At 42.9% G+C, this 21,550-nt stretch overlaps 1 protein-coding gene across 1 annotated transcript; it reads left to right on the forward strand.

The window, feature by feature from the left end:
* The first annotated feature begins 1,735 nt into the window (after positions 1-1,735).
* necap2 (NECAP endocytosis associated 2) lies at positions 1,736-20,878 on the forward strand. Its single transcript, XM_078558120.1, has 8 exons — positions 1,736-1,907; positions 12,264-12,364; positions 12,951-13,055; positions 15,929-16,010; positions 16,430-16,538; positions 17,528-17,684; positions 18,209-18,305; positions 19,892-20,878. Exons 1-8 carry the CDS (start codon positions 1,816-1,818, stop codon positions 19,938-19,940), a joined length of 792 nt encoding a protein of 263 aa, XP_078414246.1. The 5' UTR covers positions 1,736-1,815; the 3' UTR covers positions 19,941-20,878.
* Positions 20,879-21,550: the final 672 nt, after the last annotated feature.

Genomic DNA, 21,550 nt, shown 5'->3' on the forward strand with positions numbered 1-21,550 from the left:
TGATGGAGGAGTGGACCAGTGTGTCCCAGAGGGAACGATCCCTGCGGAATGCCGCCGGGGGGGGGTGAAGGGAAGATGTGTTTGGTGGTGGCATCGTGCTGGAGTTGGCGGAAATGGTGGAGGATGATCCTTTGAATGCGGAGGCTGGTGGGGTGATAAGTGAGAACAAGAGGGACCCTATCATGTTTCTGGGAGGGAGAAGAAGGTGTGAGGGCGGATGCGCGAGAGATGGGCCAGACACGGTTGAGGGCCCTGTCAACCACTGGGTGGAAAACCTCGGTTAAGGAAGAAGGAGGACATGTCAGAGGAACTGTTTTTGAAAGTGGCATCATCAGAACAGATGCGACGGAGGCGAAGGAACTGAGAGAATGGGATGGAGTCCTTACAGGAAGCGGGGTGTGAGGAGCTGTAGTCAAGGTAGCTGTGGGAGTCGGTAGGCTTGTAATGGATATCGGTGGACAGTCTATCATCAGAAATTGAGACAGCGAGGTCAAGGAAGGGAAGGGAAGTGTCAGAGGTGGACCATGTGAAAATGATGGAGGGATGGAAATTGGAAGCAAAATTAATAAATATTCCCAGGTCCAGACGAGAGCATGAAGCAGCACCGAAGTAATCTTCGATGTACCGGAGAAAGAGTTGTGGGAGGGGGCCGGAGTAAGACTGGAACAAGGAATGTTCCACATACCCCATAAAGAGACAGGCATAGCTGGGGCCCGTGCGGGTACCCATAGTCACACCTTTTATTTGGAGGAAGTGAGAGGAGCTCAAGGAGAAATTGTTCAGTGTGAGAACAAGTTCAGCCAGACGGAGGAGAGTAGTGGTGGATGGGGATTGTTCGGGCCTCTGTTCAAGGAAGAAGCGGAGAGCTATCAGACTATCCCGGTGGTGGGGTGGAAGTGTAGAGGGATTGGACATCCATGGTGAAGAGGAGGCGGTTGGGGCCAGGGAACTGGAAATTGTTGATATGATGTAGGGGGCCAGAGGAATCACAGGTGTAGGTGGAAAGGGACTGGACAAGGGGTGAGAGAATGGAGTCAAGATAGCAAGAAATGAGTTCCGTGGGGCAGGAACAGGCTGACACGATCGGACTGCTGGGACAGTTCTGTTTGTGGATTTTGGGTAGGAGGTAGAAGCGGGCTGTCCGAGGTTGGGCGACTATCAGGTTGGAAGCTGTGGAAGGAAAATCTCCAGAGGAGATGAGGTCAGTAACAGTCCTGGAAACAATGGCTTGATGTTCAGTGGTGGGGTCGTGGTCCAGGGAGAGGTAGGAGAAGGTGTCTGCGAGTTGACGCTCAGCCTCTGCCTCTCCCTGTTTCTCTCTCCAGACCTGCTGAGTTTTTCCAGCATTTCCTGTTTTTATTACTTTTTTTATACGTTCTCCGGGGTTGTGTTTTGGCAAATCCATGAAACTTCTTCGTGAAGTCCCGGTTGGGAACCTCTGGACACATGATGGCGACAGACATTATCTAGGTATAAAGAATGAATTAAAGCTGTAGTCTTCGCCACCTTCTATTCCAGCTAGTGCCGCGCGAAACTGAGAGTCTCCTCCAACATCCCGTGATGCCGCGGGAGCCAATACCGGCAGGGCGTCCTCCAGAATCCCGTGATGCAGCAGACGTCTGTGTTGGCGGCGGCGCCTCCTCCAATATCCCGCGATGCAGCAGACGCCTGCGTTGGCGATGCCTCCTCCAATGTCCCGTGATGCAGCAGACGCCTGTGTTGGCGGCACCTCCTCCAATATCCCGTGATGCCCTGCGATTGTTGGGTGCGTCGGCATTGGGTCCTCCTGTAGTCGGTGGTGCGGTGGGCAGTAAGATGGCGGAAAGTGATTACGAGTCGGTGCTCTGTGTGAAGCCGGAGGTTCACGTTTACAGGATCCCGCCGAGAGCGACGAACCGGGGCTACAGGTACGGTCCGCGGAGCCTTCGGGAGGAACGACGTGACATCTCGCATTAATGATGAGCCACGGTCGAAGTGATAGTGGAAGTTCCCGTTTCTAATGAAGGAAGTGGGTCCGAGTAAGAGTTTGACTGAGCTGAGGAGAGAGATAGCAGAATAACGTCAAGATCTGGGAAAAAAATAGATCAGCAAGAGATGGAAAACGGGAAACAGTTATAGAGGACAGTGGCATGATCCCCATGGGAGTGAATGTGTACAATCCCAAATTGGGGGGCGGGGGGGGGGGTGGAGACTGATCTGCCCTGGAATTTGGATCATCAACAATGGAAAAAATATAATCACTTTGAATATTGCTGCCTTAATCACATATTGGGTGGTTAAGTGATCAACGTTGCTAATTCCATAGCTGATAACGTCGCCGTCAGGCTGTCCCTCAACTCGAGGACGATGTGTATTCGGGGGTCTCCATGTGGCTCAACAGGCCGATTCTCGATCCGCAGATATTTAGATACTTGAGGCAGGATCTCCCACGAGATGGTGCATTCCGTGCGGCAGGATTTGCTTCCTTCTCTGTCATTGCTCTGCCTCATCTTTATCCATAGCTGATAAATAGTGTCTCCCTTTTGAGAAAATATCCACAGTACCATAAAATTGCTAAATAAGATATGGCTATTAATGGTGTTCAGATCCTCCTGTTGTTTTGGCCTTTGCTAAACGAACATTACTAAGATTCTGACCATTAGTTGGAAATAATCTAATGATCACTAAGAACAGCAAATTCAGAATCATGACCAGCCAAAGAATAAGGACCCTGGGAGTAAACCAAAATATGATATACAGTCGCAGGTCATTTGGGTTAATCTGTTGTATTTGGAATGATCTGGACAGCTAGCTGCTTCAACTTAAAGCTCTGATTTTGCGCCCCTTGCTTATTCAAGGTTCAAGTCTGAAACTCTGTTAAAAGTGGTTTTGCTGCAGAAACCTGAACTATTTGTGTTGAACTTATTGCCGCAGGAGTGGAATTGAATAGTTAGTTTTGTGTCACATTGAAGGTCAAAGCTGAGGTGATGGAATTGTATATAGGGTAAATAATGTGTAGACAGTTTTGAGAAGCTGATAGAAGGGAACATGTATTGATGAGTTCTTGCGTTTATGTTCTGTCTGCTTGTTAAAATTGCCTGCATTTCCCAATTGCATCTAAAAATACTGACCTATTTTTCCAGTGCTTATAAATTTGATGGAAATTCACATCTCAACAGCTTATATAAATACATTCAAGAACAAAATGAAATTAATGGAAGCACACAAAAACCGATGTAAATCTAGACTGTCAAATTTCTGGCGAGAAGCTACCTCTAGTTACCGGCAATAATCATTGGCTGTTTAACCCCTACATTTTCCAGTAAAATCAGTGACTGACATGGACTCCTTCTTTGCCATAAATGAAATATCGTGTTATTTAAAAGGAGAAAAAATGGTCACCAAGGCACTAGAAACAGGTGTGGTAGAAATTGAGGTAACCGTGCTGCAAAAGGAGATGGGACTGGTTGGTTTAGGGGAAGCTTAGACAGCAGCATAAAAGGAACGATAGATGGAGGTGGCTGTTGCTAGGTTAGTAGGCCAGTGCAGATCATACTGGGCTGGAGGAGTGCTTGTGCCCTAAAGCGTGATGATAGAATGTACCTTTTCTTGTTTAAAAAAACAATTAATGAACCCAGAAACTGACCTTGATCCTGTTATTGAATGTAGTGCTCGGAGGAAATGTTTCACATTGCCAGACAGGATGCTGTTACTATAGAATCTGGATTTTGAACTTTGTGCAAGGTCCCACTGGCGCCGGGTACAGAAAGTGTGGCTAACTGTTCAATAGTCACTCATGACATAGGGTGTGTAACAGGAAACAGCTCAGCATAAGTGCAAGATCTGGGTCTGGATTCAGACTGTATGCATTAACAACTGTAACTTGTATTTAAGTAACCCCTTTTAACACAGTAAAACATTCCAAGGTGCTTCACAAACCCCAAATTTGGCACCAGTGCACTGAATGGGATATTAGGACAGATTACCAAGAACTTGGTCAAGGAGGTGGGCTTTCAGGAACATTATAAAGGAGGCAACGGAGGTGGAGAGGTCTAAAGAGGGAATTCCAGAGCCTAAGGCTTTGGCAGCTGAAGGTATAGCCGCCAGTGGTGGAACAGTTAAAATTGGAGGCGTACAAGAGGCCAGAATTGGAGGTGCACAGATATCCCAGAGGGTTTTAGGGCTGGAAGATGTTACAGAGATAGGTGTGGCAAGGCCATGGAGAGATTTGAAAGCAAGAATTAAAATTTTTTAATTTTAGATGTCGCGCTACTGTGACCCATTGTAGGTCAGTGAAGAGGGGTAAAGATTTGGTGCAAGTTTGGATATGGGCAGTAGAATTTTATGTGAACTTCAGTTTATGGGGGTGTAAAACGGGAAGGCAGCCGGCAATGTCTTGGAATAGTCATGGTTGAGAAACCCTGCTGAGAAAGAAACTTCTATTTTGATGCAAATACGGCGTTTGACCTTGTTTTACCAAGCGAGCTGCTATTGAGGAACCGGATCCTCCAGGCCTCAGTAGATAAAGTTTCCAATTAGATGAGGATTCTCTCTTTAGAATTGTTCCACAATAGCACAGCAAACCTACTGTCTTCCATGCAACATACCATGTTTATCGCAACAGGTCTGTCATGGAGTAATTTAACAGCATGGGTCTGATAAAACAGAGTCTGGAATTGATTACACTTTAGGAAGTCAGTGCAAGAGTCTTGGGCTTTGGAAATCTCAGCTAGATTCTGGGAGTTTTATTTGTAAGCTTTGTGTAACTGAAAATGTTTACTGAATTGCACACTATTTAATTGCATGTGTGAGAAATGGTTGGTGAGAATCAACTGAGCAGGCAAAGTTGCACCATCCATCCATATTTAAGTTACAGAGAAACAAAATTCTTGCTATGCTGGAATAGAATGTCAATTGCTGCCTTCATTTGTATTGATTGAGAATATATTGGAGGCACAGTGTGTGCAATAGAACTCGGGCAACCACAAAACTGGCAGTTCCTCCTCTCTAATATGTCATTGTGATGAGACTCCAAGCATCTCTTGCATCCAACCCTCACTCCATACTTTTGCTTTCCATCTCCATCGCTGGCTACATTGTGTCTTCAGTTGGGTGCAGGCCATTGACCTCCCAGCTGGGGAACGTTGCTGGGTGAGAAAAATAACATGGGCAGAAATATAATCTTAATTTATAAATCGATTGGTTTATACGTAGATAAATATTTACTTGGGCACATCTAACAATTATGATGTGCAGAATCCCACTAATTACATACAGAAAGGGACTGTTAACTGCTGAATCCACAGACGGATTGCCACGCCAGCTGGTTAACGTCACACCGCTGAGCCCTCTGTGTGAAACCACAGAGCATATGTTTCTGGGAACATGGAGATAGCCAGACTCAGTGCCATTGCTGTTGCTGCTGGACATGTACTGTTAGTGTTTCCTCTGTTTCAACTCTGTTTATCATTCAAACTGATGCATTAGCTGCACTGATCCCTGCTTCATGTAACTGTCCATTTGCTGATTCATTGTTGTCTCTATGATGCGGCATGTCTTGGCTCTGATACTGTAGTAGGGCTTTAGCATCTCCACCCTGGTTTTAATATCTTTCTGACTGTCGCATGGGCCCCAACACCCTGGCCAGATACTGTTCCTTCAGAAAGATTGAACAAGCAATTTGACTGGGGAGGTGGGCACTGTCTGTACCATCCTACTTCACTGGGTTTCCTCTGTTGCCTAGCTGAATGTGATTGCGTTAACTTGCTTCCACTTCTCCCTATCAAATGGTAGCCAGAGCCTATTTAGCCAGGGTTTATTTTCTTGCCACTGCATTGTTACCTCTGGGTCCCCCAAGTATCTGTCCTTGGCCTCCATTTACATGCTACCTGCGGCAACATCATCCGAAGCTGTGGGGTCAGCTTCTATATATATATGCTGATAACACCTAGTTCTACCTCTCCACCACCTCCCTCTACCCCTTCACTGCCTCTCTGCTGTCAGACTGCTTGTCCAACATCCAGTTTAAGATCTGCATAATCCTTGGGATAATTGTTGGGAAAGTAAAGACCATTTATTTTTAGCCCCTGCTACAAACTTTGTATCCTTTCCACTGATTCTTAGTCTTTTGCCTGTCCACTGTCTCAGACTGGTCACAACTTTGGCAGCTTATTCAACATTGAGCTTAGCCTCCAACTCCTTTTGTAAAATTTCCCCTGTCATCATCCTTACCTTTCAATATCATTGTCCTGTATCCTGGGACAGAATAAGGAGTTGATTCACACTGCTTCCAGTCTGTGTCACATGTAATTATTGGTGTTAACTGTGCCCAATTATTTATAGGTAACGTTTCTTAAATTAATTTCTTTAATTTAGTTTTATCGGATTATCTTGCTCTGTTCAGGGGTTAAAAAATTGCTTGTACGCCAAACCTGTGTGCCACTCCTCAGCATATCTCTTTTGGCTCTGCATCCATTTGTGGCTAATTGCGCCTTTGTGAAGTACTTTGGAATGATTTTCTACATTGAAGGAATTACATAAATGCAAATTGTGCCTACCTAATGTCCTTATGTGTGCAGCGTTCACTGGATAACATTCGGGAGCGAGAACCTTGGCTAGTTTTATTTCTCCCTCTCTCCACTCTAGTTTAGAGATGTTGGGGTTAATTGTAATGCCTGCACTGCAACAGCCGGATGCTGACCCTAGTCAGTGTGGTTCAGTCTCATACTGGTAGTGTCCATTTACTAGGTGGTGTAGAGTTCACACTATTTTCCTAAAGGGTGTTGACTTTGCAAATTTATTTGCTGAATCTAACATTATTCTAGAATACCAAATAAATGATGGGATTATTTGCTGACATGGTTTTACCAAGAAACACGAAATCAGTCTGAACCATGCTGGAGGTGCGTGCCAACTATGTGTCACGTGATCAGAGAACTGTGATGTGGAGGAAGAATTGGAACAAATGCAGGAAGGAAACATCTCTAACAAGAAGTAGAACCTACAAGCAATTTTTTAAAACTCCAGATCAGAGCAAGATAATCCATTACAACTAAATGAAAAAAACAGTTTAAGAAAGGTTACCTATAAATAATTGGACATAGTTACCACCAATAATTATATGTGACACAGACTGGACGCTGTGTGAAACAATTCCTTATTCTGTCCCAGGATACAGAACTGTGATATTGAAACAGGAATAAGCCATTCAGCCCTAAAGCCTGTTCTGCCATTTAATTAGGTCATGGCTGAAAGGTCAGGAATAAATAAGCATTCACTTATGACATTTCTTGACAATTTCTCTACTGGTTCAATTGCTTCATTCATAGGCCAGGATAGAAGTGGGCCAAAACAGACCACAGAAATTCCAGGTTCTCCTCCTCTTCTTCGGCAGTTCCTCAGGATTGAGGATGACATGCTTCCACTCTGGTTCCATGAGTTCTAAAATGACTGATAAGTCCAACACATCTGCAGATTCTGCCACATGCGGGCAGGTGGTGCTTGGAAGGTCAGGTAGATGGGTTGTTTGGAAGTTTGTGTGCCCTCTCCAGTGTCTCAACTTTGCCTCTGTGTTCCCGACAATGTCTCTCAATGTGTTCGCTGTCTTCCTGAATGAACGTTTTGTTTGGTCACAGCCCAGGGACTTCTATGAGTCGGTAGGGATGTTTGACCTTTTCAGGGATGCTTTGAGAACATCCCTGTAGCGTTTCTGTTGTCCTCCTTGGAGTCTCCTGCCACAAAAGAGTTCTGAGTAGAGCAGTTGCTTTGGGAGTCTGCTGTCAAACATGTGAATGACATGTCTTGGCCAACAGAGCTGGTTTCGAGTGATTAGTGACTCGATGCTGGACATGTTGGCTTGGGAAAGGGCACTGTTGAACTGCCTTTCTTGCCATCAGATTTGGAGGATCTTGCAAACACCCTGCTGATGGCACTCCTCTGGGTTTGAGGTGCCTACTGTTGGTTGTCCAAGTCTCTGAAGCACGTAGGAGTGTGGGGATACTGCTGTCCAGTAAACCATCACCTAAGTTCTAATATTGTCTTGACTGACTTAGCTGATCATTGCCATTGTGGAAGTTAGGTGTGTTCAACTGGTATGGGAAAGGGAAAATTAGCCAGCCTTTCTGCTCCTGATTACAATTCACTCACTCCTGCTTGAAAATGCCTTTCTGTGGACATGAGGATTGGGTTAGCTCTCCTTCATTGCAGTCAAATAACTGGTCCAGGTTCATGCATGAAGGGTGAGCACTTGAGTAGCCTCCTTCCTGGAGGGCATCTTGAAAGGATCACTGTCTTCAGGAGAGATGGGGGAATGTAATATTTTTTTTAAAAATTAGGTTCAACATTTTAATGCATTGATCCAAAGTCAGCATCCACATGAGCTGTGAGCAGAGTTTTTATGTACAGGTGCAGGAGATATCCCTTGTATTCCCCATATGTGTGAGACATAGGTTTTTAATAGTCGCAAATACTAAAAGAGAAATATTTAGTGCCTTTCATATCCTGAAGACATCCCAGATCACTTTACAGCCATCCAAATTATAGTACCTTAAACAGTCCAGTACTCCCTCATTACTGCACTCGAGTGTCAGTCCAGATTTTGTGTTTGAGTCTTTGGAGTGGGTCTTTTTTATTCAACCACTCTGCACAGGGCAGCCAAAGATTGGGGTTGAACTGTAACTAAAGGTTAAGGAGCAACCCTTTAAGGTAACTATACAAGGACTGCAACCTATCAAACTGAATATGTACATGTGCCATGGACTCATCTAGGCTGCAAAAATCAGATACTACCTGGGAATCCGTGAAGATGCTTTAAACAAAACAGTTGAATGCTACTGTTCCATGTAACACACTCCACCCCAAATCCTCAGCGATGCAGGGTTGGATTCCTGCATTGAAAGCCCTGTATTGGCCCCCTTTAGAAAAATGATGTGCCAGGATGGGGGAAAGGTGAGGAAGTGGAGAGTGTGCACAATACACCTGTACAGGAAACCCCTGTGGAATACGATGGAGTAGTTTCTGTGAGATGGCTCAAGTTATGTGGCACAGGCTCCTGAGTAAGGTTTTGAGGTCTCCCACCAATGAGAAACTCCACCCAAGTGAGTGCAAATCAGGCTGAACCTCTCCACACACTTCTCGACGCATGTAACCGAGTGTGAGGTTCAACAGCTGTGACTTTGGGCACGGTTTGGGTGCAGCACCTGGACATCAGTCATGGTTCCGGTGACATAAATTTTACTTTGCTGCCATTTATTACGTCCTGACTCTGCCTGGGCCCTCAGCTCCATCACCTATGTGTTGCCCACGCCAGCTACACAGAAGTGTTGTTTGTCACCTGGCTGCTCTGTGAAGCCAGCCACTTCCTCTGCCATCTGAATGTAATCACGTTTCAGAGCCTGATAAGATCTTGTTAAAAGACAGGAAAGTCACATGAGGTTGTGTGTACACACCATGCAGCTTGGTGAAAAGGAACTGCTAATCATTGCTCCGTTATTTTACCTGACAAAAGAAAATCATAGCCAGCGCATACCATTTGACAGGATCTTCCACCTTGAGATATTTCTGCAGGGTCTGAAGGCACAGAGGCAGCAGCATCTGACTGCAAACAGGAAACCCAGAACCCCAGCAGAAATACAAGGCCTCCTTTATCCTAGAAGAAATTGATGAGCTTGCCCTGAATCTTGGTGACAAACATAGGAGGGATAAAAGTGATCAAACAGTATCATAGCATAGTGGCCACTGATTGGTTTAAGACCTGCGATCAACCCCACCTCTGGAGTGGGACTTGAACCCACAACTTTCTGACTCTGAAGTGCAAGTGCTACCCACTGGAGCACAGTTGAAACCCAATTTACCAGATTAAGCGGTTAGAATGTAAGGATTCATTTTAACTTTCTGTATTTCTTTTAATTTTTATTTCACCTTGATTGTGCTAGCTTGGGAGAAATGCTTTTTTTCTGGCCTGTATGCATGGAATCTGTGACTAGTTTTAAACGTGGAGTTTCTGTATCGCACATTCTTGATGGCAAAAGGAGGAAGAGAAACTGAAAGCCATTACTAGGATGTGCTTGGGTCGTGTTTCATTATATCCATTTGCTCCTGGAGTGGATTGTATCTTTTTAATTTTTTTTGTACTTGTTATGGCACAGCGGATGGTAAACGCTGAGCTGCTCAAATCCCAGAGGAAAACTTGAAACAGCTGCCACAACTGTTTTGCCATTTGTATTTTTACTTTGAGATGTGTGCGTTGAATTCAGTAGCAATAAGTCCACCGAGTCTCAGAGGTTTTTTACAAAACTAAATTAAACATTTATAAATAAAATAAATGATTTTAAGCACATAAATAGGTCTACAAATTACAACTATGATAACTCCTATATCCCCTAATTAATCTAGCTCCCAGTTACACCTCCGTTAAGGCAATAGTAAACCAACATAGATTTCAACAGACCCAGGCAAAGCACACAATACCCTGGACAGTGATATTTAAAATGAGTTCTCTTAGCTTCTGTTCCTGGAGGTAGCAGCTTGGTACATAGAGGCTGGAGGTTTTTCACACTTGTTAGATCTTAGAATGCCGCCTTTTTACACATAACCTCATCTCCTTTGTACAGGTTTCTCCCTTTTTAATGTAAATCCCATTGCCCAATATGTCTTTGCAACTTTATTTTTTCCATAATATAGATCTTTCATAGCACTCATATAATCAGTAATCTTTGGGGAAAAATAAACACACTGTTTGGCTTAGCCTCTGTTGGCTAGGTGTAGCACCTTACCATCTCTTTGAAATTCACCACTCGGGTTTATCTAAAAATGCAAATGTTCTTCACACCTCCCATTGTAAAACTTCAATCGTGTTTGTGTATTTAGCATTTCAAATCTAGTTTCCCTTCTGATACATCAAAGCACCCAGACTAGCTGTCAGTAATTCAATTAAAACCGCCACACACCTATACACAGAAACTAATCCAAACCCCGCTATTAACTTACCTTTACAATAAATTACAATAATATTATGAAAATTATTATAATTTCATGACATACTCAACAATTTTGTGTGCAGAATACAAAACTGAGCATAGATAGCAATGCCATAGAACAATTGAATTGTTTAACTGTGCAAGCTCCTGAAAATTAATGAGCCTGGTACACTGCCAAACCTTCTTGTGTTTCCGGCTTTGTCTTCAGTAACTGAAACACACAAGCCCATGGGTTCCAAGAAAACTACCCAAATTGCATTGTTTAGAGAGGCAACAAGGGGATTTTTCAAACTCTATTATGCATATCTCATAAGAAATTGAGCCAAACACGAGTCATATGACCCTGATGATCCCAGGTTTGATCCCTAGTCATTGCTTAGTGATCTGATCAGAGCCAAGGCAGCAATTTGACGTCCCCAGCTTAAGGCAGACAATAAACCAGCTAGGATTTCTGATCACTAACTAATGAAGGTTCCTGGAAAATGCAGCTGTGTGGACATTAGAGAAGGGCAGGGTGAAACTCGGCTGATATGGCCTCCGCTGTTGGAATAAAGTGGTAATGTTATTTGGAGTTATATATGAATAATGACCACTAGCCTGAGATATCTGGGCCTGTGGAACAGTGTGCGACAACGAATCAATGTCCCTAGATCATAATTATGTGATCAAGGAGGATGATCACACTTCTCCGCTTTGCTCTGGGTGATCATGTCGAGTACTTGAAGTTACTCTTAAACAAGTTTTGGATGGGAGAAACATTGCATTGTAAATTGATGACTTCTGGGAGAAAATATTCTTTAGAATAGTGGACTACATAATGGGGTGCTGAAGTGTTCAGATGTAGGCCTGTAAGTAATTCCGTGCACCAAATTATATCTGGGCCAATCTGACTATTTTGGAAACTAACAAGTTATGTGGTGGGAGAACATTATGATGTGCTTTTAGTACTAACCAAAGAATAAACTCTCCAGCTTAGGTTCAACCTGACTAATGGTGCGGGTACTGGCCTCAGGTCGTTGCCTGTTACTCAAACACGCCTAACAACAACATTTTATATTTATGTGGCATCTTAACATCGTAAAACATTCAAAAAAAAAATTCAGATGTTGAGAGATAAACCTACGAGCGTGTTTGTGTGCCAGAAGTGTGAAGGGCTGACTAATGTGAATGCGTTGACTGCTGATTATGATTGGCGTCCATCATTCAATATATAAAAATCAATGTTGCCATACACAGTAGCACTGATGAGCAGAGGGTGTTTTGTTTCTGAGTACCTTTGCTGTAAGACTGTCCCCTTTTCCTGCTCAGAGCTGCAGATTGGAAGTTGGACCAACCTGACTGGACCGGGAGACTCCGGATAACAGCGAAAGGAAATATTGCCTACATTAAGTTGGAAGATAGGAATTCAGGTATTTGCTGCAACTCAAACATTCAAATTGACTGTGAGATGATGGGTGTTCAGTTCAGAGAGCCCAGTTATAACTTTGAATCCTCCACAGAAAACTTTCTCCCACCACCCCAAAAAAAAGTATACATACTGTTCAGGCCCAATGGAGTGCCCTGTTCACATTACACTCAAGGAGGTAAGCTCAATAAAGGTGAATGCACTCTGTCAACATAAAATTTTTTGAATAGGCAGCAGAGACTACTGATTGTCACCGTGATTTTAGCATGTTGCAAGGGAGCTTCGTGCTGTCTTGTAATACTTCTCCCATGATATCATCAAATGAAATAGCAGTGCCCATGTTCCTGACATCAAAATATTTACTGTAATGTGATTATTCAAGGTACCTGGCCTAACTGTATGTGGGAAAGCACTTGTTTCCTGAAAGGTGTGTTTTGATAACTACATGTGTTTAGCAAGTATGCTCTGTAGTGAGTTCTTGAGGCCGCATTAGCCGCTGTAGAAAATTGTCTTTGGATGACTCAAGTTGTTGCTGATATGCTAGTTGAAATGCTATTTAACCTTGTATTGTTGGCTTATTTTCTCCTCAGGAGAGTTGTTTGCACAGTCCCCAGTGGACCAGTTTCCTGGGATTGCAGTTGAGAGTGTTGTCGACTCAAGCAGATACTTTGTAATTCGTATTGAAGATGGAAATGGTAATTTTACTTTGGGGTTTTATTCAGGCCCTGTGTCTGAAGCTCTTAGCTCTTCAGCATTTCACTAATGTACTGAAAGATGTGGATTTTTGCACGATTTTGGCATTCAGGGTAACTTGTGAATGTTTTTGTTGGATTATGTGGCTTCAGCTGCCAAAAGCGATTCACAGCATCTTCAGCATTACAATTAATTTATACTTCCATGTTCCATTAGAAGACTGTCTATATTGTGACCAGTGATTACAAGTGGGAAGTAACACAATAAGGGCAAAAGAGACCAAGCATAAAAGAATGAATTTATATTTATATTGTGCCTTATTGAATGCCTCAGAGAATCGCTGAATAGTTCACAGAAAATAAATTGTTTTCATTCCTGACATGCACCAATGTTCCCTCTAATTTCAATAACAACATCTTGTATTTACATCACTTTTAATGTAATATTACTTCCTACAGCGTTTAAAAACCTTCACATTGTACTGCTCATTTGTTGCTACACGCTCCCTTTTAAATCGCCGCCTGGCTGCACAAACTTGCATATTAAAGGGACGACTGCTTTTGACAACTTGGCCCCTATGTAGCTCATTCCCGATTGATGCCTACTCGTGCAGCTTAGAGAAAACATTGGTGTGCATTGCTATTTGTACATGAACACAAACTATTTCGCACATAGATCCCTCAAATAATAAGATTAGTTAACCTGATTTGGCTGTTGGTTGACCAGGAGCTTGCTGCAGTTCTTTGAATAGTGCCATGGGTTCCTTAATGTCCACCTGAATGGGCAGAAAGAACCTTAACTTAATACGTCACCTGAACGATGGTATCTAAAACACTGCAGCCCTACCTCAGTCTAGAACATGTGCTCAAGACCTAAGACTGCGATACAAACCCACAACCTTCAAAAGAGGGGAGAGAAAAATAATATATTAATGGCAATTTTAACCTACATTGTAGGTTGAAGTACAGATTGTAATTTTAAAGTATTGTAAGCAGAGCTTTCACTGTTACTTTACATTATTAAGTAATGAGGGGTGGGGAAACAAGATCGTTTCACACATATCCCTTCTTTCCCCCATATATCAGTGAATAGTGAACAGACCTGCATTCACTGGTTTTTTTTCTCCTTCCCTAGCTTAGGGAGACAAAGGCCAATTGTGTCCGTTACCAGATTCCTTCCCCGCAACCCAGCCATCACCTCCTGCCAGACTCTGATCAACTCTGCCCAAAAGTGGTCAAACCTGTAGACAGTATGCCTTAAGAGTATCACATAGAAACTAGGAGCAGGAGTAGGCCATTCGGCCCTTGGAGCCTGCTCCGCCATTCATTATGATCATGGCTAATCATCCAACTCAATAGCCTGCACCCACTTTCTCCCCATACCCTTTGATCCCTTTCGCCCCAAGAGCTATATCTAACTCCTTCTTGAAAACATACAATGTTTTGGTCTCAACTACTTTCTGTGATAACGAATTCCACAGGCTCACCACTCTCTGGGTGAAGAAATTTCTCCTCATCTCAGTCCTAAATGGTCTACCCCATATCCTCAGACTGTGACCCCCTGGTTCTGGACTCCCCCACCATCGGGAACATCCTTCCTGCATCTACCCTGTCTAGACTTGTTAGAATTTTATAGGTTTCTATGAGATCCCCCCCCCTCATTCTTCTGAACTCCAGCGAATATAATCCTAATCGACTCAATCTCTCCTCATACGTCAGTCCCGCCATCCCAGGAATCAGTCGGGTAAACCTTCGCTGCGCTCCCTCTATAGCAAGTACATCCTCAGATAAGGAGACCAAAACTGCACACAATATTCCAGGTGTGGTCTCACCAAGGCCCTGTACAATTGCAGCAAAACATCCCTGTTCCTGTACTCTAATCCTCTGGCTATGAAGGCCAACATACCATTTGCCTTCTTTACCGCCTGCTGCACCTGCATGCTTACCTTCAGCGACTGGTGTACAAGGACACCCAGGTCTCGTTGCACATTCCCCTCTCTCAATTTATAGCCATTCCAATAATAATCTGCCTTCCTGTTTTTGTTACCAAAATGGATAACCTCACATTTATCCACATTATACTGCATCTGCCATGCATTTGCCCACTCACTCAGCTTGTCCAAATCACATTGAACCATCTCTGCATCCTCCTCACAGCTCACCCTTCCACAGCTTTGTGTCATCTAACACCAGGTGACTTTACCCACAAGGCTGTAAGAGAACCCACTATGTAACTAGGTTAGGGCAATTTAAATTTGTGAGACTTGCAGTCCCCATATACACATGTAAAATATGGAAATTAAATATTGAAGTGTTGTTATCTACACAATCTTGTATCTGCATGTACTCTTCAATTTGTATTGTGCAACTGGTGACCTCAAAAACAGCAACCTCCAGGTTTACATCAGCGAGTTCACACAGTTGAGGGATGAGCTAATCGAGATATTTAAAATGACTAAGGAATTAACTAGGGTCGATACCTAGATCCTTTCCTCTGATGTGTGAATCCAGAATAAGAGAACATAATCATAAAATTAGTGCTAGGCCATTAAGGGGTGCAATAAGGAAATACTTTCTCACTCACAGGGTAGTGGAAATCTGAACTCTCTGTCGCAATAGGCTGTGCATTCTGGGTCAGTTAATCAGGAGCAAAGGCAGGTAAATGAAGTTGAAGTACAAATCAGCTACAACATAAATGCTGAAATAGGTTGGAGGGGCTGATTGGCTCACTGTAGTCTCTTGAGTGAAAAAGTTATGGGTGGTACTTTAAGGTTATCTCTCGGTCGCATTGATAAGGCCACTCTCTACTGCCTGGAAAGAGGATGCGTAAGATGTGAAATACTGTATCATTTGACAAAACCTGTTTCACTTTCCAGGGCGGCGAGCATTCATCGGCATTGGATTTGTTGACCGGGGAGATGCTTTTGATTTTAATGTCGGTCTCCAGGATCACTTCAAGTAAGTTGCTTGACATCGCAGTCCTGACAAATTTTGATTAAGGACTTCCGAAGAGATGGATCAAACATTGAGATCGAGAAATTGCAAAACCTGTCAAAAGTCCATGGAGCAAATTGTAGTAGGGTTTTAATATATTCTTAATCACAAAAGAAAGATCATATTTCCATGTTTCAACTCTAATGGCAGAAACTACAGCACTGTGCTAGCTTCGTTTTGGAACCTTTCAAAGTACTCGTACACCGAACACTTGGACATCCTGGAATGAATCGTATGACTCAAATCACTGATGAAGACAGTGCAACAAAATAAACGTCTAAATTTCTTTTTTCCTTAATTTAATTTTAAGATCTAATTTTTATTGTGATTTACAAAGCTTCAGCTATTCCAAAGCAACAGGTTGCATTTCCTTTGTTTTGTAGATGGGTTAAGCAGCAGAGTGAACTCGCCAAACAAGCTCAGAATCCAGACTCCGGACCCAAATTGGACTTGGGGTTTAAAGAGGGACAGACCATCAAGCTAAATATTGGGGTGAGGCACAGCAGAAGCATCTATTATTTAAGACAAGATTATGTAACCAGAGGTCAAAAATTTAAACAACAAAAAGTAAATTTAAATCGGATACAAGAACATGCACAGTATGATAAATGCATGGGATACCAGGCCTGCCTGATTTTAATAGTATCCAGAGCAAACTTGGGTACTGGTGAGGTGGGGCTTCAGTAGAGAGAGAGTTAAAGAAATGGAGAAGATGGGGAGTCTGAGTACTGCGTAGGTGCATTTCGGTGAGACAATAAGAGCAAAGTGGGTAGGCCCTTTAATGGGAGAGTTTGTGTGGGGGAAAAATGGGTTTTGGTGGATAATTTGAGTGGAGGGACAGACTGGAAAATTCATGCAGCAAAGAACTGTGGCTCTGTAACAAGTAAGAACTGACGTATGCAAATTATGTCATAGCAATATGATAAGGCAGAGAGTTCTATAAGTAGAATTCTGACCATATTTCTGTGGTATGTGGATTTTTATTCTTGTTATGGTTGGTGATAACCGCAAGTATAAATGTGCTATAATATGGCCTGTTTTCACTTGAGGCCAGGGGAGTGGGGGTGGGAAGCAGATGTGTGCCTCATAAAATCTTCCAACAAATAAGGCAGGTACCAAATTCGATTCCTGATCTGTGCAGAATTAACTGCTGTTAGTAGGGATATCAACTGTCCCTTGAGCTAAGGAAGTGAAACGTTAACCAGTGATCCTGCTCATTGTTATTCAAAGAGATTGCTGGAAAGTACATGCATCAATGTCAACGAGGACAGAATTGGACCATGGTCAAATAGCCTACATTGCTTGTATGGGCCAGGTATGAAAAGACATCTGGCAAGCATGTGTCAATATTGCAGTTTAAGCCAGCACTTGCATGCAAGGTGAAGGGGAGAAAATTGAAACTTGTCATGTTTCATGTTGTTTGTTGTTTATGCAATTTTAGCTTCATCAAAACCAAATTTTCAACACGTTTTCATTTTCAGAATGTACGGAAGAAGGAAAACTCATCAATTAAGCCTCGTCTACCAGGTACTGGAATAGGCCTACTCCCACCACCTCCAGGGGCTAAAACGCCAATCCTGCTCCCACCGCCAGGGTCACAGGGTATGATGCAACAGCCTATGCACTCACCTCCTGCAGGTATAGTACTCCAGCAGAAAAATGAGTTTCACTGTGGTCTTGTTAACCAGTATCCTGGACGATACTCATTTTCTCTCTGGGTATAATAATCCGAAAGGGAGACACCTAGTTATTTCACGCTAGGTTCTTTTCACTGTTTTGAGTTTAAAAGCAGCTAGAATTGCTTGGATTTCTCTCTTTGAGGAAGTGGTCTAAATAGATTGCTTGAGCAGTAGCTTTAAAGGAATAAGCCAGGTTAAGCACAGTTGTGTCCTAGCAGCTGAACATCACTAATGCATTACAGACTATGATTGTACTGGCTATATTCAGAAGGTGGAGTCAGTTGTATTGCGAGTGCCCAAACTTGTTATCTGATTATTTTTATGGCCATGATCTTGTGGATTCACCCGGAACCCTTTGTGCTTGCAGGGTTAATTCATAAATCTGGTGTGTACTGCCTCTGTGAATACATATTTCATTGATTGGTTGATTCGTTTAATTTTGGGTAGTATCTGCTGGTTTCATTTGATCTATAATTTTTGCAGAACTGCTGGGAGGCTTTGATGTCCCAAAACCATCTCCTGCTTTGGCTTCTCATACTGCCACAACTGATCTGTGGGGAGACTTTGCAACAGCGACTAGGTTTGTTACACATCCACTTAAACCTCACATCAGTAAAGATAAAATGGTTAAAAACAAAGTACAGTAGTCCCCGGTTTAAAATGCTTTTTAGTTTTAGAGCAGTTTTCAAATACAGGAACCTTTTTGAATAACGCTGCCATCCACAACCTCAATTTTCAGTTTTGCACAGTTGGTGAGCTTCAAGGGATTGAATGGACTGCTTCTGAGATTTAATAAATCTATGTTCCAGGCTGTCTTGATAGAAAATGAAATATTTCAATTTCTCCTAGTGAGCAGTGACTCATCCCCCCAGCCTCTGATGATGGGACAAAGATGGATTCCCAGTCTCTGCTGGTGGAGCAGGAATGATTCCCTGGCTCTCCCAATGGGACAAGGACCAATTTCTAGGCACTCCCGGCAGTAACTTCAACCAGAGTCGGGCTTCCAGCTTTCCTGGGACTCTATCTGCTGACAGCCGGTTAAGATGCCGAGATTCCGGGCCTGGTAGCAATCCAGGTCTCCGGGCCTGGTACTCAGTCCTCACTTTCTCTGCATCTGTGTACTGCCCATCAGCAGCATGTTGCCAGGGCTGAGTTAGAGGCTGTGATCCGGTTACTTCTCCACCATTCCCCGCTCTCCACCACCAAGTGAACAGACAGCAGATCCCTGTGTCTTGACAGGCGGAGCAACCAGATTCAGTCAGCTCACAGCTTAAACTAAAAATTACTGGTCAGGAATGCAACCCATCCTTTATTACGTGTTTTCTTATGGGAGAATTATTTTTGTTTGGCGTATTTTCATTTAACACGCTGTTTTTCGGGAACACATTGGCGCACTGTACGAGGGATAAGTGTATACAATAAGTGCATAATAATGTTTGTCAAAATCAAGACAACTATGGTTGTGTTTATTTACTTAGTACAGGAAATAGCCAGCAGTTGCCAAAGATTTTACATTAAATAATTTATGAGGTACTAGATGGGGAGTCACAATACAATACCGGTAGAAAAATATTCTAGAATGCTGATAGACCACACTGTGTCATTGTGAGTAAAAGCTGTTAGAAAAACAGTTGAGAGGGTTGCGAACCTCATCAGGTTGAAAGATTAGGCAAAACTTTTGTTTCTAAAAGACAGTGGACATGCACAACAGAGGTGAATCTGTATTTAAAAACAGACCTGGATTGATTATATTAGAGGGGGAATAGGCTTTAAAGAGAAATTAACAAGTGATTTTTTTTTTTGCCTGTGTGTAGACATGAAGGGACTTGGATCTGTTTCTTAAAGAAGTGTGGTGGCAGAGAGGGAAAGTAAGTCCATGATAGAATACATGGATTCTGGGTGAACTTGATAGGACCATTTAGCCTATCTGTTCCAGACTTAAAATAATTTTAATACATTTCATTTCAAGATTCTGTTGTGCAGTGGGTTGTTTGGGACTTTGTCCTTTCAGTCTGGAATCTGGGTCTGAACCTATCCCAGACTTGAGATAAAAATTTTCTTTGCCACTGGGACGGTACAGGAATTGCCACCTTCATAAAAATAAATGGCTAAAAATATATTTTGTACAAATGCCTTCTGATAACTTTTAACTTTCTTGTTCTGCAGCTCCGCTACGAACCAAGTGGCCCAGAGCACCAATTGGGTTCAGTTTTGACATGGGGCATCCTTCTGTTTTCTCCTTTGAAATTGCAATCCTGAGAGACCATGATTGACGCTTCTTTTCTGATGGGATTTTTGGAGATGGAAGCTACTGGGAGTCCGTGGTGTCAGAGCCAGCAGGATTCTGGACTCTCAGGCTGCAGCCTTGGAATTTTCATTTCCATTAATAGTGCATCTTTACCAGAACATCTGTCCCATTCTTGTAACCATGGTGTTCGCAAGAGCCCTGACCTGCATCGCCATGTAGCGGTGCTTTTGCTTCACAAGTGATTGGACTCCATTTCATAAAGGTCAAGGGGACACAAATGTATATCAAAAAGGAGTTACCATGTTTTTGAATTTTTTTTACACGAGCGTAATGTGTAATAATGGTCCTAACTCTGAAGCGTTCCTTAAACACATCACATCACACTTTCACACAGGCATTGTATTCAGTAGATTTCCATTCCATGTGTGATAATCTTCCATTGTAACAGCTAGTGGGGTGGGGGAGGGTACTGTGAAGAACTGATTTGTACTTAAGGAACAAAGCACTATGATTCACTGAAGTCCTACAGAATCACATGCCACATGAGGAAACGGGTGTGCATCATATTTCTTCCAAGTGGTGGTTTTGTAATCAGTGACAGATTGATGTGGGTGGTATATGATAGCAGAAGACTAGGCCTTTAAATACTATCTGCTTTTCTTTTCCAAAATATTTGTCTGCTTTGGCCAGTGACCTTTTAACTTTTGGGCTGACCTGTGAACTATTTGTGTCTGTAAATAAGAGTTTGTCTATTTCAGTATTTATACAGATTGGTGGGAGGGAGGAAATCCTGCATTTGCAGGGTGGGGGGAAATTGGGAGCTGTTAATGTTAACACTGGGTTAAAATCAGGGAATTTCTTTTGAGTTGGAAGAGTGTTCCAAATAAAAATGTATATTGAAATTATTTCTATTTGGAAATTGAGTTTTTATGCTGCTCCAATGTGCCTCACAACCAATCGGCTACCACAGAAGCTCAGCTGCTGTTACATTGATAAACACAGTAGCTGATTTGCACATGTGTGGATCCCACAAGCAGCAATGAGTTGAATGTCCAGCAACTTTTTCGGAGTGTTGGTTGCAGAAGGAACATTGGCCAGGACATCTGGAGAACTTTATGCCCCTCATCGAATGGTACCGAGGAACCTTTTGTGCGCAGTGGAACAGGTAGTCCTGGAAGGCTGTGCTTCCAAAATTGCAGCACTCCATCACTACTACAATGGAGAGTCAGCCTAGTTTGTTTGAGATCAGGAGTGGGGTTTAAACCCATTGGCTTCTGACTTCAAGCCATGTGTTGCTAATTGAGCTAGGCTGACATAGAAAAGCAATACTTGAAAGGAATAGATGATCCCCTCGGATTTCATTAATGAGAAGAGGTACAATAATCTACATAGGTGAAAGGAGGAATTCAGCTATCACCTTGGTGACGAGCCCCTCACTGAAGTATTTGTTTACCAGTACATTGAGATGTGATGCATATTAAAACCATATTGTTCCCAAATCTCAAGAGTGTTGTTTAAGCAGGAGCTGAATTATGGTTTGTTAGCGTCTAGGGGAGGAGTTTGCTATTGGTTACCTG

Source organism: Cetorhinus maximus, chromosome 15 (assembly GCF_964194155.1).
Source record: "Cetorhinus maximus chromosome 15, sCetMax3.hap1.1, whole genome shotgun sequence".
Taxonomy (NCBI): Eukaryota; Metazoa; Chordata; class Chondrichthyes; order Lamniformes; family Cetorhinidae; genus Cetorhinus; species Cetorhinus maximus.